The 18,297-nt window shown below is 46.5% G+C and overlaps 1 protein-coding gene across 1 annotated transcript in view; it reads left to right on the forward strand.

The window, feature by feature from the left end:
* Positions 1 to 4,674: 4,674 nt before the first annotated feature.
* The window catches only part of WSB1 (WD repeat and SOCS box containing 1), a 40,276-nt gene continuing 26,653 nt past the window's right edge, over positions 4,675 to 18,297 (forward strand). Inside the window, exons 1-3 of the mRNA XM_077296850.1 lie at positions 4,675 to 5,026; positions 6,536 to 6,704; positions 15,925 to 16,193. Coding sequence (XP_077152965.1) covers positions 4,987 to 5,026; positions 6,536 to 6,704; positions 15,925 to 16,193 — 478 coding nt within the window. The 5' untranslated portion in view covers positions 4,675 to 4,986. The remainder of the gene's footprint in view (positions 5,027 to 6,535; positions 6,705 to 15,924; positions 16,194 to 18,297) is intronic.

Genomic DNA, 18,297 nt, shown 5'->3' on the forward strand with positions numbered 1-18,297 from the left:
GTTTTGTGCCAGCCTGATGTCTCGCTTCCCTTTCAGGTTGAGGTGGATGCTTCAGAGATTGGAGCAGGGGCCGTTTTGTCGCAGAGAGGCCCGGGTTGCTCTGTTATGAGACCTTGCGCCTTTTTCTCTAGGAAGTTTTCGCCTGCTGAGCGAAATTATGATGTGGGCAATCGGGAGTTGTTGGCCATGAAATGGGCATTTGAGGAGTGGTGTCATTGGCTCGAGGGTGCTAAGCATCGTGTGGTGGTCTTGACTGATCACAAAAATCTGATGTATCTCGAGTCTGCTAAACGCCTGAATCCTAGACAGGCCCGCTGGTCATTGTTTTTCTCCCGTTTTGACTTCGTTGTCTCGTATTTACCAGGTTCAAAGAATGTGAAGGCCGATGCTCTTTCCAGGAGCTTTGTGCCTGATGCTCCTGGAGTCGCTGAACCTGTTGGTATTCTTAAGGATGGAGTTATTTTGTCAGCTATTTCTCCAGATCTGCGACGTGTGTTGCAGAGATTTCAGGCTGATAGGCCTGATTCTTGTCCACCTGACCGACTGTTTGTGCCTGATAAGTGGACCAGCAGAGTCATTTCCGAGGTTCATTCCTCGGTGTTGGCAGGTCACCCAGGAATTTTTGGCACCAGAGATCTGGTGGCCAGATCCTTTTGGTGGCCTTCCTTGTCAAGGGATGTGCGGTCATTTGTACAGTCCTGTGGGACTTGTGCTCGAACTAAGCCTTGCTGTTCTCGTGCCAGCGGGTTGCTCTTGCCCTTGCCTGTCCCTAAGAGACCTTGGACACATATCTCCATGGATTTCATTTCTGATCTTCCGGTGTCTCAAGGCATGTCTGTTATCTGGGTGATATGTGATCGCTTCTCCAAGATGGTCCATTTGGTTCCTTTGCCTAAGCTGCCTTCCTCTTCTGATCTGGTTCCTGTGTTTTTCCAGAACGTGGTTCGTTTGCACGGCATCCCTGAGAATATTGTGTCAGACAGAGGATCCCAGTTCGTTTCCAGATTCTGGCGATCCTTTTGTAGTAGGATGGGCATTGATTTGTCGTTTTCGTCTGCTTTCCATCCTCAGACTAATGGACAGACGGAGCGAACTAATCAGACTTTGGAGGCTTATTTGAGGTGTTTTGTCTCTGCTGATCAGGACGATTGGGTGACCTTCTTGCCGTTGGCTGAGTTTGCCCTTAATAATCGGGCTAGTTCCGCCACTTTGGTTTCGCCGTTTTTCTGCAACTCTGGTTTCCACCCTCGTTTTTCTTCGGGTCATGTGGAACCTTCTGACTGTCCTGGGGTGGATTCTGTGGTGGATAGGTTGCAGCGGATCTGGAATCTTGTGGTGGACAACTTGAAGTTGTCACAGGAGAGGGCTCAGCGCTTTGCCAACCGCCGCCGCGGTGTGGGTCCCCGACTACTTGTTGGGGATTTGGTGTGGCTTTCTTCCCGCTTTGTTCCTATGAAGGTTTCCTCTCCCAAATTTAAACCTCGTTTTATTGGTCCTTACAAGATATTGGAAATCCTTAATCCTGTATCCTTTCGTCTGGATCTTCCTGTGTCGTTTGCTATCCACAACGTGTTTCATAGGTCCTTGTTGCGGCGGTACGTTGTGCCTGTAGTTCCTTCTGCTGAGGCTCCTGCTCCGGTGTTGGTTGAGGGCGAGTTGGAGTACGTGGTGGAGAAGATCTTGGATTCTCGTCTCTCCAGGCGGAGGCTTCAGTACCTGGTCAAGTGGAAGGGCTATGGTCAGGAAGATAATTCCTGGGTGGTCGCCTCTGATGTTCATGCGGCCGATTTAGTTCGTGCCTTTCACGCCGCTCATCTTGATCGCCCTGGTGGTCGTGGTGAGGGTTCGGTGACCCCTCACTAAGGGGGGGGTACTGTTGTGAATTTGCGTTTTGCTCCCTCTAGTGGTCATTAGTGATTTGACACTGGAGCTTCTGTCTTCTCCTATATGCTCACCTGGGCCGTTAGTTCAGGGGCGTTGCTATATAAGCTCTCTGGACCTTCAGTTCAATGCCTGGCATCGTTGAAATCAGAGCTAATCTGTTGTGCTCTTGTGTACTGATCCTGGTTCCTGCTTGTTAAAGCTAAGTCTCTTCCTTGCTTTTTGCTTTTGTTTTGTTTTGTATTTTTGTCCAGCTTGTTCCAATCTGTATCCTGACCTTTGCTGGAAGCTCTAGGGGGCTGGTGTTCTCCCCCCGGACTGTTAGACGGTTCGGGGGTTCTTGAATCTCCAGCGTGGATTTTTATAGGGTTTTTGTTGACCAAATAAGTTATCTTGCTTTATTCTGCTATTAGTAAGCTGGCCTCTCTTTGCTGAACCTGGTTCATTTCTGTGTTTGTCATTTCCTCTTACCTCACCGTTATTATTTGTGGGGGGCTTGTATCTTGCTTTGGGGTCCCTTTCTCTGGAGGCAAGAGAGGTCTTTGTTTTCTTCTCCTAGGGGTAGTTAGATTCTCCGGCTGGCGCGAGTCATCTAGCGATCACCGTAGGCATGATCCCCGGCTACTTCTAGTGTTGGTGTTAGGAGTAGATATTTGGTCAACCCAGTTACCACTGCCCTATGAGCTGGATTTTTGTATCTCGCAGACTTACACGTACCTCTGAGACCCTGTCCACTGGGGTCATAACAGTTCCCCATCTACCCTGTCCTCATAATCCATGTGCCCCTTCTTCCTTGCTCCCAAGGCTCCCCCCGTTTTCCCGTCTCCTTGCAGCTCTGTCTCCCCGTGTGTCCCTATCTACTCTGCCCTAGGAGTCCCCTTATTTCCTCTTGTGCCTGTCTCCCTTGCCCCCTTGTGCCCTTCTCCACTTCCTCCTACTCCCCATGTGTCCCCTTGTGCCTGTCGCCCTTGTCCCCTTGTGCTTGTGTCCCTTGTCCCTGTGTGTCCCGTTGTGTCAGTCTCCCTTGCCCACTGGTCCCTGTGTGTCCCCTTGTGCCTGTTTCCTTGCCCGCTAGATCCCTTGTGTCAGTCTCCCTTGCCCACTAGTCCCCTTGTGTCAGTCTCACTTGCACACTAGTCCCCGTGTGTCCCCTTGTGTCAGTCTCCCTTGCCCACTAGTCCGTGTTCCCTTGTGTCAGTGTCCCTTGTCCCCTTGTGTCAGTCTCCCTTGCCCACTAGTCCCCTTGTGTCAATCTCCCTTGCCCACTAGTCCCCTTGTGTCAATCTCCATCGCCCACTAGTCCCCGTGTGTCCCCTTGTCAGTCTCCCTAGCCCACTGGTCCCCCTGTGTCCCCTTGTGTCAGTCTCCCTTGTGTCAGTCTCCCTTGCCCACTAGTCCCCTGCCTCCTAGCCCGCATGTGTCCCCTTGTGCCTGTCTTCCTTGCTCCCTAGCCCCCGTGTCACCATTGTGCCTGTCTCCCCTAGCCCCCTTGTGTCCTCCCCTGCCCCATAGTCACCATTTGCCCGTGTCTTTCTCACTGCACCTGTATGGAGGGGCTACATTATACTATGAGGGGGGCTGAATTATATTCTATGGGGGTTACATTATATTGTATGGTGGGGCTGCATTATACTTTTGTGGGGTGGCTGCATTATACTATATGTGGGCTGCATTATACTGTATCGAGACTATGGGGAATACATTATACTATATGAAGAACTATGGGGTGCATTATACTATGAGAAGTGAATTGTACGACATGGATGACGATGACAGTGCATTATACTATATGGAGCACTATGAGTGTATTATACTATACAGAGGACTGAGCAGTGTATTTTAATATATGGAGGACTATGAGGAGTGTATAATACTATATGGAGGACTGAGGAGTGTATTATACTATATGGAGGACTGAGCAGTGTATTACACTATATGTAGCACTATGAGGAGTGTATTTTAACATATGGAGGACTATGAGGAGTGTATTATACTATATGGAGGACTGAGCAGTGTATTACACTATATGTAGCACTATGAGGAGTGTATTTTAATATATGGAGGACTATGAGGAGTGTATTATATTATATGGAGGACTGAGGAGTGTATAATACTATATGGAGGATGATGAAGAGTGTATTATACTATTGTACTATATGGAGGACTATGGAGTGTATTATACTATATGGATGACTATGAACTGTGCAGTACATTATATAGAGGACTGTGGGGGTGCATTATGTTATAAGGAGTACTATGGGGGTGCATTATAATTCTTATATGGATCCCCATGACTTCTATGTAAGCCCCTGATGAGTATAATGGTTTATTTTCTTTTATAAATTACATAACAATGGCAGTACGGGGGACAGATATATACCAGGATGGTGCACCGGATAGTTATGCCACTGAGATCACACTATACAACTTAGCAATAAAGCTATAGTGTGCGAAATAAATAGGGAAAATCTGAATTTGGGTGGAAAATATTTTTGCATGGTTGGGGGGGGGGGCATTTGAAATTTTGCATTGGGGCCCATAACTTTCCAGTTACACCACTGGTTACAGGTTCCCTGTAACAGCATAAAGCATGCTGTACACCACGTGTGAATATTGTCTACACATGTGCACACACTCATACGCAGCAATTCTTCCGTGGACACTCCTGGACACCACACATTGGCCCCAGTCCCTGGCCGCACGGCTGGCTCCCCGCAGTGTGTACATGCGCACTGGTAGCAACAAAGTCAAACAGAGTGACGTCGTTCTGCTTCTACTCCGGCGCCGCCAACTGACTGCCGAGTGCCGAGACCAGCCCCGCCCCCTCCAGAGGCCAATTCATACGTCACGTGACCGCCTCTGTCACGCTCCTCCCCGGAGAGCAGCCAACGCCTCGAGCGCATCTTTGGCTGCGCTCATAGTTGTGACGTCACGGCTCCGCCTACGCTCGGTTTTCGGACTGTGTGTGACTGTGTGTGAGCCATTTTGAGGTGTTGGAGTGCGGAGGTTTGCAGCGTATCCGTGCGGGGGAGTGCGGTGTCACACAACAGCCACAGCCTGCTTTACTGACACACGGTCTTCCCTAGACGTCTGGGTTCTATTTAGATGGCAAGCTTTCCCGACTTTGTAAACGAAGATGAAATAGGTGAGTCCGCGGCGGACGTGCACCAGTCATGCGGGACTATGGAAGGAGCGGACGAGCGCCTGTACCGTGCGTGACGGCTGCTCCGTGCGGCATCTCCTGGGCTAATATGGGCTGTAGCCCGGGAGGGAGCGGGGCCGCCTCATGCGTGGTGGCATCGTATTGTGTGAGCGGTGAGCTCCTCCATCATGCGGGGCACTGCCTGTACTGTTACAGTGGGGGATATATATATCGTCTGTGTATGGAGTCAGAGATTCAGTCTATATATAGTACATGTGTGATAGCTATACATGTCAGGTGTACAGTCTGTATATGTAGGTCTATGTACTGTATATGTAGTCAGAGATTCAGTCTATATATAGTACATGTGTGATAGCTATACATGTCAGGTGTACAGTCTGTATATGTAGGTCTATGTACTGTATATGTAGTCAGAGATTCAGTATATATAGTACATGTGTGATAGATATACATGTCAGGTGTACAGTCTGTATATGTAGATCTCTGTATACTGTATGTAGTCATATTTTCAGTCTCCATATATAGTACATGTGAGAACACTGTAAATATTTACACTCTGAATGTTGTAGCTTTAATTTTGGGCACAGCGTGTGACGGTTGATCACATCCTTTCCCCCAATGGGACAATCTCATGAAGTGGATGTCACATGTCTTTTAGGTGTAGTCCCAGCTGCTTCCATTATTCATGTTGTGCTTCCCACGTCTGTTTCCCCCCTCCCCCCCCCCACTACTCATGTGGAATTTACTTCACCTATTTCTGCTGCTTGACACTCATCCAACCAAACCACTTCATTTCTTCCCTTCCCCCTCCCCTCCCTCGTTTCCACCATCCCCCATATGACACACACACACACACACTGTGGCACGCACACAGAGCACCACCCTCCCCTCCGGAGAAGTGCTGTCCTGTCTACCATATGAGCTGCTATAGGCGCCATCCCTTCAGTTTTTATTATACTTTTCTATATGTAGATGTAATAAGTGTTAAGTTCATTATAAACTAATATAATACTTGATCTTCTATAATCCTGAACCAGTATAGCTAGTGTGTAACTTGCTTTCACATTGCGTTCTTGCGTACATCCGTTGGTCCAGTTGGGGCTTGTCTGAATACCCTGCAAAAGAGGATTCGGGCATGTGTGCTGTCAGTCCAAATCCATTCTGCCGTGCATCATTTTCTGGTGTATGCACCTATTGGAGGTGGATGCCTAGATGCCGTTTATTACACCTGTGTGTCTGCCTCTAGTAGACATGTACCCCCCCCCCCAAAAAAAAAAAAAAAAAAAAAAGATAATTCACACTTTGATTCTGGCACCACTATGGTCAATGGCTCTGTCGGTGCATACACCTGAATCCTGTTTTGTGCAGGGTTCGGATGCACACCCTGACGGGACCACCGCGCTTGGGAAACAATACAATGTGAAAGCACCTTTAGGTATAAAAACATTGCACTGTTTGTAAATATTTGTTTTCTATTTCTTTACATTGTAGCAAGATCACGGAGCATTGGGGAGCTGATATCACCGACTTCTCCATTTGAGCAGAAGTATGGCCGTGAAAATTGGACTGTGGCTTTCGCTCCAGATGGCTCCTATTTTGCTTGGTCTCAGGGTCATCGTATTGTGAAGCTAGTTCCTTGGACTCAGTGCCTTAAAAACTTGTAAGTATCTGATACGTGTACCATTTACAGTATATAGCAATCTGCAGATAAGATCCACGGCAGGGTGGTCATTTTCTATTTGGCTGCACTGTCTGTATCAATGGTTGGTAATTAAAGGGAACCTGTCACCCCCAAAATCTATGGTGAGGTAAGCTCACCGTCATCAGGGGCTTATCTACAGCATTCTGTAATGCTGTAGATAAGCCCCCGATGTTACCTAAAAGATTAGAAAAAGAGGTTAGATTATACTCACGAAGGGGCGGTCCCACTGCGGTCCGGGTCCGATGGGTGTCCGGTCCGGGGCCTCCCATCTTCATTCCATGACGTCCTCTTCTGGTCTTCACGCTGCGGTTCAGACGTACTTTTCCTATCGCCACGACAGCACCCTTACGAGAGAGGGGATCCGCCCACCATCTGGACAGGAACCTACAGGATTTAAAGGGGTGGTCCCCCTCACCACTCCAGTTTGGGTTCCTGTCCGGATGGCGGGAGCCTGCAGGATTCTCTTACCCGGGTCCACCATGCCTCTGCGCGGTTTCTTTGAGAACGGCAGAATCGGGGACTCTGGAAGCAGCGTCGGGGGTGTTCTTTTTTTCAGACCCCTCCTCGTCTGGTCGTGTGGTACGCATTCCCAGGGGTCGGGCAGGCCGCCCTGGGTCGCGTGAGCGCGCAGCGCCGGCTCAGCGTCGGCTCAGCGTCCTTCATACAAGAGGACCCGGAAGTGGATGGTAAGACTTCCGGGGTATGCTGGGGGAGGAGGCGCGGCTGCCTGTATTAAGCAGCGGTGTCTGCAGAAGAATATGCGGCAGTTATGTCTTCGGTTGCGGATACAGAGCACCTTCAGGTGGAGGTGCCTGACCAGCGTAAGAAGGACAGCAGCCGCTCCAGGAGCAGCAGCAGCGTGGTACGGGGGCAGGAGCAGGCAGGTGCCTCAACGTCACGTATGGATTCCCCTCCTCAGAGACCGGTACTATGCAGTTCAGCCTTGGTGAGTGTTTACAAAAAAACCAAGTAGCTGATATAGCCTGTCTGTCCTTGTGCTTTGTTTTAGGCCAAGAAATCGGCTAAATCCAAGCACAAGCAATGTGCGTTATGTGCGGTTCCCCTGCCTGATAGTTATCAGAAAAGGCTCTGCCAAACTTGTATTTGTCAGACCTTGGAAGAGGAGGCTCCCCTTCGTGCATCAGACCTCAGAGCAGTTATAAGGGAGGAAATTAGTAGTTCCCTTAAAAGCAGTCGGCATGAAAGATCCAGGGAAGTATCACCAGGATCGAGCCCGTCTATGCAAGAGCGTGAATGTTCACGTTCCTCATCACCATCCTCTTCAGATGAAGAGGGGAGACCTTGTTTTTCAGTGGATGGAATGGACGCACTAGTTAAAGCGGTTCGTACCACCATGGGGGTTGTAGAGAACAAGGAGCCAAGGTCAACCCAAGATCTAATGTTTGCAGGGTTGTGCCAAAGGAGCCGTAAATCATTTCCGGTAGTGGACACGGTGAAAGAACTTGTTAAGCGAGAATGGGATAAGCAGGATAAGGGTTTCCTGCCATCATCAGCGAAGAGAAGGTACCCCTTTGATGATAAAATCCTGGCGGAATGGGTTAAAATTCCTAAAGTGGATGCGGCTGTGGCTTCCACATCTAAATCAACCGCCTTACCGCTAGAGGATGTAGGCCTTCTAAAAGACCCTGCGGACAGAAAAGCAGACATGTTCCTTTAAAAAGGTTTGGGAAGCATCGTCGGGGGCTTTCAAACCGGCAATTGCCGGCACTTGCACGGCCAGATCAGTTATGGTCTGGGTAGCCCAGCTGGAGGAGCAGCTAAAAACTAAGGTGCCTCGTGACAAGTTACTGGATTCACTATCCCAGATTCGGGAAGGTGTGACATATTTGGCGGACGCCTCGGTAGACTCCCTAAAACTTGCAGCCAGATAAGCAGGACTCTCAAACGCTGCCCGGTGAGCCTTATGGCTTAAAACCTGGAAGCAAAATGAAGATAGGAAAAATGGTTTTCCTAAAGTGTTCAATCCTACCTTTAGGAGTACCTTCAAGAGACGTTTCCCATACCGGAGACCTTACTCAGCCCGAAATTGGGAGCCGGCGGAGCCGAAGAAGAGGAATTCAGACTTCAACACCTCATCATCTTCTTCAAGACGTAGGCGAAATTACCGATAGATCGGACCTTCCAGTAGGGGGCAGATTAAGGCATTTTTATACTCAATGGGTCAAAGTAACTTCCAGTAATTGGATCCTGGGTATAGTTAGGTCCGGATTAAAACTAGAGTTCCGGGTAAGACCTTCAGATTATTTTGTATTGACTGCCCCTGGTTCCTTAAACCAACAGAAGGCCCTGGAAAAAGAGATTCAAATGTTGAGACAAAAAGAAGTTATTGTAGAGGTTCCAAAAGATCAGGAGGGAGAGGGGTTCTATTCCCCCTTATTCTTAATCCCCAAACCTGATGGTTCCTTTCGAACCATCATAAATTTACGAAAACTGAACAAATTTTTACAATACCATGCCTTTAAAATGGAATCAATTAAATCGGCAACTAAACTTCTTTTTCCCAGGTGTTATATGACAGTCCTGGATTTAAAAGATGCATACTACCATCTGCCCATTCACAAAGATCACCAACGGTTCCTCAGAATGGCGGTGCGCCTAAACGATCAGGTCAGGCACTTTCAGTTTACGGCAATGCCATTTGGATTATCTATGGCACCAAGGGTGTTTACTAAGGTCATTGTGGAAGTAATGGCCTATGTCAGAGAGCAAGATACTTTAGTTATACCCTACTTGGATGACTTCCTGGTAGTGGGTAATTCATTTGTCCAGTGTGAAGATCGCCTAAACTGTATAATATCTTCTCTACAGGACCTAGGTTGGTTGGTCAACCTAGAGAAGTCAAAACTAAGGCCATCGACTACTCAGACCTTCTTGGGTATTCTGCTAAATTCAGAGAATCAGCTGTGTTTTCTTCCAGAAGAAAAGAAGCAGAAGGTTATACACAAAGTCAGCACGGTGATAAAAAGACCAAATCTGACCTTGAGAGATGCAATGTCCCTGTTGGGATCATTAACAGCGTGTATACCGGCTGTTCTGTGGGCTCAATTCCACACTCGGGTACTACAAGCCCAGGTCCTGGATACAGAGAAGAGCCTTCAAGGTCGGTTAAGCGGAAATCTCAGGCTATCTACCACCACTCTAAACAGTCTAAAATGGTGGCTAAGTATAGAACATTTGTCAAACGGAGTTTGTTGGGAAATAGTACCAGACAACACGATCACGACCGATGCCAGTCCAATAGGATGGGGAGCTCACATAGGAGATGTTTGGACTCAAGGGCAATGGTCTCCCTTAGAAGCCCAAGAGTCCTCCAATTGGAAGGAGCTCACGGCAGTAAGAAATACCCTGCTCAGATGGCTACCGTTGCTTCAGGACTCGCATGTAAGAGTCCAGTCGGACAACACGACAGTAGTAGCATACCTCAACCATCAGGGAGGGACGAGGTCGAAGTCTCTGATGATCACCACCACAGACATATTCAATATGGCCAAGACTCATTTTCGCTCTCTTTCAGGGGTTCACATACAAGGAGAACACAACATACAGGCAGACTACCTCAGCCGTCATTCTCTACGTCAGGGAGAGTGGGTTCTAAATCGGCTAGTTTTCAAACAGATAGTGGGTCTGTGGGGATCACCAGTCATAGATCTGTTTGCTACGAGGGAAAACAGACAGACCAGGAAGTTTGCATCCCTTCGGGTAGCAGACAACCCTTCCGTAGTGGACTCCCTTCAGATTCATTGGGGGGGTTCCCTCTAGCCTATGCATTTCCCCCACTATGTCTGATTCCGCTAGTTCTCAGGAAGATCAGGAAGGAGAGGCCGAGGGTAATCCTGATTGCCCCCTTCTGGCCCAGAAGGGCATGGTTCTCCTTACTCAGGGCAATGTCAGTGACCGACCCCTGGGTATTGCCCGTAATTCCAGATCTTCTTTCTCAGGGTCCATTCCGTTATCCCAATGTGGAATCTCTGCATCTCACGGCGTGGAATTTGAGAGGGAATTATTGAAAAGGAGGGGATTTTCTGATGCTTTAATATCCACCCTTTTAAGTAGCCGAAAGGAAATTACTACTAAAATTTACTGTAAGGTCTGGAAAAAATTTCTTGCCTTTCACCAACAGCCCTTTACGGATAAAATTCCAGTTCCGGCTATTCTGGAGTTTCTACAGAAAGGCCGTGAGTTGGGTTTGGCGGTAAATACCCTTAGGGTCCAGGTATCTGCTCTGGGGGCATTGTATAACAGTAATGTAGCAGGAAATAGATGGGTATCTAGATTTATGAAAGCTATGGATCGGAGTAACCCCGTTCATATTGTTAGATTACCGCCATGGGATCTAAATCTGGTTTTAGACGCTTTAACAGAACCCCCCTTTGAGCCGTTAGATTCTGTCTCCATTAAAAATTTAACTTTAAAGACGGCCCTGCTAGTAGCCTTAACTTCTGCTAGAAGAGTGAGTGATATGCAAGCGTTGTCAGTAGACCCTCCTTATCTAATGATCTTTCAGGATAGGCTAGTCTTGAAGCCTGACCCAGCATACCTACCGAAGGTAGCCTCTAAATTCCATAGGAGTCAGGGAATATATTTACCTTCTTTTTGTGATAACCCAGTTTCAGCAGAAGAACAAAAATGTCATATGCTAGACGTTAGAAGAACTGTATTAGAGTACCTACACAAAACAGAACCCTGGAGGCAGAGTAGGGCTCTGTTTGTCTCCTTTCAGAACCCAAGGAAGGGGGCGAGTGTTACTAAAGGTTCTATTGCCAGATGGATCAGAGATGCAATATGTCTTGCCTATACTGCCAAGGGTCAGACTCCACCAGAAGGCATCAAGGCCCACTCCACTCGAGCCATGGCCTCATCCTGGGCGGAGAAAACGGACGTCTCCATAGACGTGATATGTAAGGCGGCAACGTGGTCATCTCCTTCCACCTTTTATAATCATTACCGTCTTGATCTATCATGTAAGGCCAATTTAGACTTTGGCCGTTCAGTACTTAGTGCTGTAGTCCCTCCCAGGTGATTAGTCTTTGAAAGTCTCTTGTAAGGGTGCTGTCGTGGCGATAGGAAAACCGGTTTTTACTTACCGGTAATAGGATTTTACAGAGTCCACGACAGCACCCGCACATTCCCCCCCATAGTTAATCACTGGTTTCCTGCACTCTTTGAAAAGTGTGCTATTAGTAATCACTCTTTTAGAGGTGGTGGTATTTAGTAATGTTTAAGTATATATGTTTATGTACTAACTGGGCGGTGTCCCTTATACTCTGAAACATAAACTGGAGTGGTGAGGGGGACCGCCCCTTTAAATCCTGTAGGTTCCTGTCCAGATGGTGGGCGGATCCCCTCTCTCGTAAGGGTGCTGTCGTGGACTCTGTAAAATCCTATTACCGGTAAGTAAAAACCGGTTTGTCTGCCCTGTTGAGGGCAGAGCAAAGTACTGCAGTGCGCCGGGATAGGTCAAAGAGGCCCGGCGCCTGCGCACTGCAGTACTTTGCCTACAACAGGGCAGACAAAGTACGCCTGCGCTGCGGCGTGAAGACCAGAAGAGGACGTCATGGAATGAAGATGGGAGGCTCCGGACCGGACCTGAGACACCCATCAGACCCGGACCGCAGCGGGACCGCCCCTGGGTGAGTATAATCTAACCTCTTTTTCTCATCTTTTAGGTAACATCGGTGGCTTATCTACAGCATTACAGAATGCTGTAGATAAGCCCCTGATGATGGTGAGCTTACCTCACCATCGATTTTGGGGGTGACAGGTTCCCTTTAAAGGCACATTTAAATGAGGCAATCTGGAATGATCATACGTTAGAAGCAGGGCTGTGGAGTTGGTAAGCCTAATCTCCGATTCCTCAATTTCCCTGACTCCGACACCACAGCCCTGGTCACTACTGAGCATGTACATAAAGTGCAGCACAGATTCATCTCAACTAAAAGCCGAGATCCTGAGATCAGGAATAGAACAGACATAGAACATTTTATAACTTTCCCAAATTCTTATGAAAACATTTACAACACATCCTGCACTGTGCTATTGTACCCAATTTACTATATATTTTAGGAGTCGGTCCATTTTATACCAACTCCACCAAAATGGACACCTGACTCCACAGCCCTGATTAGAAGGCTTGTGTGCCGATTATCGTCTTGTGTAAATATGCCTGCAGTTTCCTGAAGAAAGAGCAAAACACTTATTTGTCAGGTGATTGGATTGTTCTCGGTAGCACATCATCCTGTGTAAGCGGAGCATTTGCTGCCAATGATGAGATTCTGTGCGCACAGTGATTGATCATTTTGTGTGCAAAGAATTCAGATTGGTCTGTCTTGGGGTATGTTTCCACGGGGCATATTGCTTGAGGTTTTGTTGTTTTTTTTTTTTTTTTGCTGTGGATTGGATGCTGCGTACAGCCGCAGTGTCCAGATGTTACAGCATAGTGGAAGGGATTTTATGAAATCCCATCTCCACTATGCGCACACACACAAGCGCATAGGGGTGGAGCCGCATATTCATTACTGTAATGAGCGGTACCATGTGACCGCTCAATACAGGAGGAAGCTGTCAGCGCCCGGAGAACCAGGAGCGGGTGAGTATAACGGGGGCACATTCACCTGTCCCACATTCCACCGTCGGCGCCGCTGTGTCTTCCGTGTCCTGCAATGACGCCCAGGTCAAAGGGCGCGATGACGTGTTTAGTGTGCGTGCCGCCCTCTGCCTGAACAGTCAGTGCAGAGGACGGCGAAGACACAGCGTCGCTCGGCGGTGGGACAGGTGAATATAGCAAGTGCCGGGGGCCTGAGAGACGAGAGGTGAGTATGTGAATATTTTTTTTTTTTTTTTTATCGCAGCAACAACATATGGGGGCAAATATCTCTATGGTGCATCTTATGGGGCCATGTGCAGCGTTATATGGAGCAAATATTTCTGGAGCATCTTATGGGGCCATGTGCAGCATTATATGGGGGCAAATATCTCTATGGAGCATATTAGGGGCCATAATCAGCATTGCATGGGACAAATTATTATTATTTATTGTTATAGCGCCATTTATTCCATGGCGCTTTACACGGGAGGAGGGGTATACATAATAAAAACAAGTACAATGATTTTAAACAATACAAGTCATAACTGGTACAGGAGGAGAGAGGACCCTGCCCGCGAAGGCTCACAATCTACAAGGGATGGGTGAGAATACAGTAGGTGAGGATAGAGCTGGTCATGCAGCGGTTTGGTTGATCAGTGGTTACTGCAGGTTGTAGGCTTGTCGGAAGAGGTGGGTCTTCAGGCTCTTTTTGAAGGTTTCGATGGTAGGCGAGAGTCTGATGTGTTGTGGTAGAGGGTTCCAGAGTAGGGGTGATACGCGAGAGAAATCTTGTATACGATTGTGGGAAGAGGAGATAAAAGGGGAGTAGAGAAGGAGATCTTGTGAGGATCGGAGGTTGCGTGTCGGTAAGTACCGGGAGACGAGGTCACAGATGTATGGAGGAGACAGGTTGTGGATGGCTTTGTACGTCATGGTTAGGGTTTTGTAGTGGAGTCTCTGGGCAATGGGGAGCCAGTGAAGGGATTGACAGAGGGGAGAGGCCGGGGAATAGCGGGGGGACAGGTGGATTAGTCGGGCAGCAGAGTTTAGAATAGATTGGAGGGGTGCGAGAGTGTTAGAGGGGAGGTTACAGTAGTCGAGGCGGGAGATGATGAGGGCATGGACTAGGGTTTTTGCAGATTCTTGGTTGAGGAATGTACGGATTCGTGAAATATTTTTGAGTTGAAGTCGGCAGGAAGTGGAAAGGGCTTGGATATGGAAATGTCTATGGAGCATCCTATGGGGCCATTATTAACCTTTGTGCAGCATTATATGGGGCATATTTTAATATGGAGCATCTTATGGGGCCCATCATGAACTGTATGGAGCATTAAATGGGGCTCCTGATTCAATATGGATATTCAAAAACACTTAAACTACTGATGTCTCAATTAATTTTACTTTTATTGGTACCTATTTTTATTTCTGACATTTACCGGTAGCTGCTGCATTTTCCACCCTAGGCTTATACTCGAGTCATTAAGTTTTCCCAGTTTTTTGTGGCAAAATTTGGGGTCCCGGCTTATACTCGGGTCGGCTTATACTTGAGTATATACGGTATTTCAAATAAATAATCTTTTTTTCGAACCTTGTCAATGTGTGGACTAGATTTTCAATTAATTTGGCAACTCATTTGATAAATAAAAGTATGAGTTTTCATGGAAAAAACAAAATTGTCAGGGCACATTTTTAAGATTACGGTATCTCGACACAGGAACTTTAAAAAAAAAAAACACCTCTAATTGTGGAAATTATTATTATTCCAAGATCTATTGATTAAAGTGTACTTTTGTTCTTGGGAAAACCCATTTAAGCTCTCTCAATGTCATTCAGCTATTCATCCTAATCCCCCATATACATGAACTCTCAGCTCAGGCAGCTGTGCATGTGTTGTGTAGGGAGAATTGCTAGTAGACAACTGTGGTGCTGATTTATCTGACATAAGAAAAACATATCTTTCATGTTGCAATCCAACTTGCCTGGCACTTCCTTCTCAATATCTGCCGTTGGCAGAGAATCCAGACACTTTCCACACAGACATACATGGGTTAGGTGGTTGTCTGTACTTCAGTCTAATGCATATGACCATCCTTTCTTCTATATGGGGGCTTTCACACTGTTTTGGCACCCTTTTCCTGTCGTTGGGGTTTATGCCCCTGCAAAATGGGATTCTGGCGTATGGCCATTGACTATAATGGTGCCAACAGAGTGAATTTACGCTCTGTCATGCATCGGGTTCGGGTGTATACGTCTACTAGAGGCGGACATCCAGATGTATTAGACTGCGTCTGGGTGTCGCCCCCAGTAGGTATACGCCCACAAATTATTCACAACCGTGTGCGTTCACTCTGTCGGCCCCATTCTAGTGTATAGCCCGTCAGCATATACGCCCAAATCCGATTTTGCGTGGCGTTTGGACGTAAACCCCCAACGGGACCAACGAGCAGGTGCCAAAATGCAGTGTGAAAGCCCCCTAAGCTGAATACTTTGTTTGGCATTTCCATGAAGGCTTCAATTTAGTTCATTGACTGAAGTTTTTTCTGTTTCCTATGGAAATGTGTTCTTCCTTTTCAGCACTGCTGGCAGTACAAAGAATAGTGTAAACTTGACGACTGGAAGAATATCGAGACAGAATAGTGATGCAACACCGAGAAACAAGCCGCAAGAGCACTGCATAGACTGCGGGGACATTGTCTGGAGTTTGGCATTTGGATCATCCGTGCCTGAAAAACAAAGTCGTTGTGTGAATATAGAATGGCACCGGTTCAAGTTTGGTCAAGACCAGCTCCTGCTTGCTACAGGGCTGTGCAATGGACGCATCAAGATATGGGATGTTTATACAGGTATTTCATCAAACTGCTGACTTGCTTTGCTTAGTCCATTAGACCTTTGAAACCTTGTATAATGCATAAGCAGAACAAATGTTGGAGTCATGAGAATTATTGCATCATGTTTAATGTCTTTGACCAATACTGTTTTACCACAAATGATACCTGCCTGTGATCCACCACGCAGAAAATGGTCTCACAATCTGCCCTTGACCAGTGCATATTCTTGCTCCTGGTGTATTTTGAAACATATGAAATAGGACAAGTATAGAATACTGCTGTAACCATCAGAAAACTGTTTTCCGCTCACACTTTTATTAATGTACTACACGCAGGCTAAACAATTTTAGATATAGAATAAGAATGTGACTGCTGGTTAGGAGATGTAGTCTCCCCCTGCCACCGTCTGATGCTTATAGCACCACTCTACCAAAGGTTTGCTCTCTTAGTTTTATTAGATGTGTGATTGCATTTATTTAGTTTTGATTTCTTTGCAAAGTAAGGTTTCTCTTTCATTGGAACAACATCCTGCCTACATTAAAGTTGCGTTACTGACTTTAGACCTTCTGTAATGAGCCATGTACAAATGTATCCTAATACAGCAATATTAGCGTGTGCTGCTGCACCCGATAGGAGACTTGTGAACCCTATGACAGATGCACAGAAACTTAGTCACATTTTTACCCTTAATTGGTATTAGAATCTAAAAGGCTCATATAATGGAAGCAGTGCTGAAAAATGAGTTTTTCCTTACCAGCGTGCCTACTTCAGCAATCTGGTTGATCCTGTTTGTAGTATTTGTTTACTTGTAGTAAGCAATTAATTATGTTGTAAATATTCATAAGGTTGTCCTTCAGATAGTCTGTGATGGCTTCCTCCCTATGGCCCTCTAGATTTTGCAAAACTACTAGTTAGGGCATGCCTGGGGTTGGTTTCATAAAAGCTGTAGAGCAAGATTACAAGAACCACTGGTGTATTTAATCATTTATGTGTGATGTGAACAAGTGAGATTGGGTGGCTTCTTGCCTTTTTCCAGGGCTGGTCATGCGGATTGTGAGAGGAGGAAGGATAGATATAAAGATAATTACAGTCAAGGCTTCTGAAGTAGGAGAAACAAAATTTATTTCAGTGTTACGTGACTTTTAGAAGACAAATCTGCACTGAGGCTAGTTTGAGGCAACCATAATATTACATTTTAGCATCTGTATTGTGACTAGAAGACAACCTCCCCTAAGTACGGTGCTATTGCATTGTATCAACATAGAACACAAAGTTTGTAGGTTTGGTTCCATACAACTGTTTGGAGTCCAGATCTTGCAGCTGTATTACTGCTATCTCCTGGTCTTTATATTAAAAGGGTTTTACTATCTCCTAAAGTGATGGCATATTCTCAGAATGTGATCCTGCTTCAGTTGCCTGCAAAGCCAGTTGCCTGGGGGCCACTGGAGAGAAGCTATTTGCTTTCTCCGGACTGGTAGGGTCCCAAGTTGGACCCAGGAATCACAGCATAATGGCGTATCCTGGCTCTATGCCATCACTTTGAGATGGGGAAACATCAAGGACTAAAGTACAAGTTACAATATAAACCAGTGATGTTTGCAGAATAATCAAATGGCTACATAATGTTGAACTTTTTTGTGCTTATGGTTTTCATTTTAATCAGTGATAACTCTGACGTGAAATGAAAGTAAATACGAGGTGATGCACCTAACACTGCGACTTACTGATAACTACAAAGATACAGTAGTTTATTTTTAAAATTGTGTTTCTGGCATTAGGCTGCATCCATTGAAGCATTGATAACTGTGTACCTGGAAGCTATCATTTAAATGGGACCTGTCTCCAAGTCAAAAATAGTCAGTTTTTACTTTTGATCTCGCTGATCCGAAGTATGCAATTTTTATTTTTCAGCTTCACAGTTCCAGAGAAATGTTTTTTTTTTTTTCTTGTTTGCTATTGCTAATTTTTGCGGTCTTTACTAAGAGAGCGTGACTTGGGAGCAGCGGGAATAAAGCGAGCAATAAGGCGGCATGCCCATGATCAGGTATAGCAGTGTTTTGGACACAGCGTTCTTGTGCTGCTTTCAAAATGCTGCATTGTACAGTACAAGCACAGTGGA

The sequence above is a fragment of the Ranitomeya variabilis genome, chromosome 3, assembly GCF_051348905.1.
Source record: "Ranitomeya variabilis isolate aRanVar5 chromosome 3, aRanVar5.hap1, whole genome shotgun sequence".
Taxonomy (NCBI): domain Eukaryota; kingdom Metazoa; phylum Chordata; class Amphibia; order Anura; family Dendrobatidae; genus Ranitomeya; species Ranitomeya variabilis.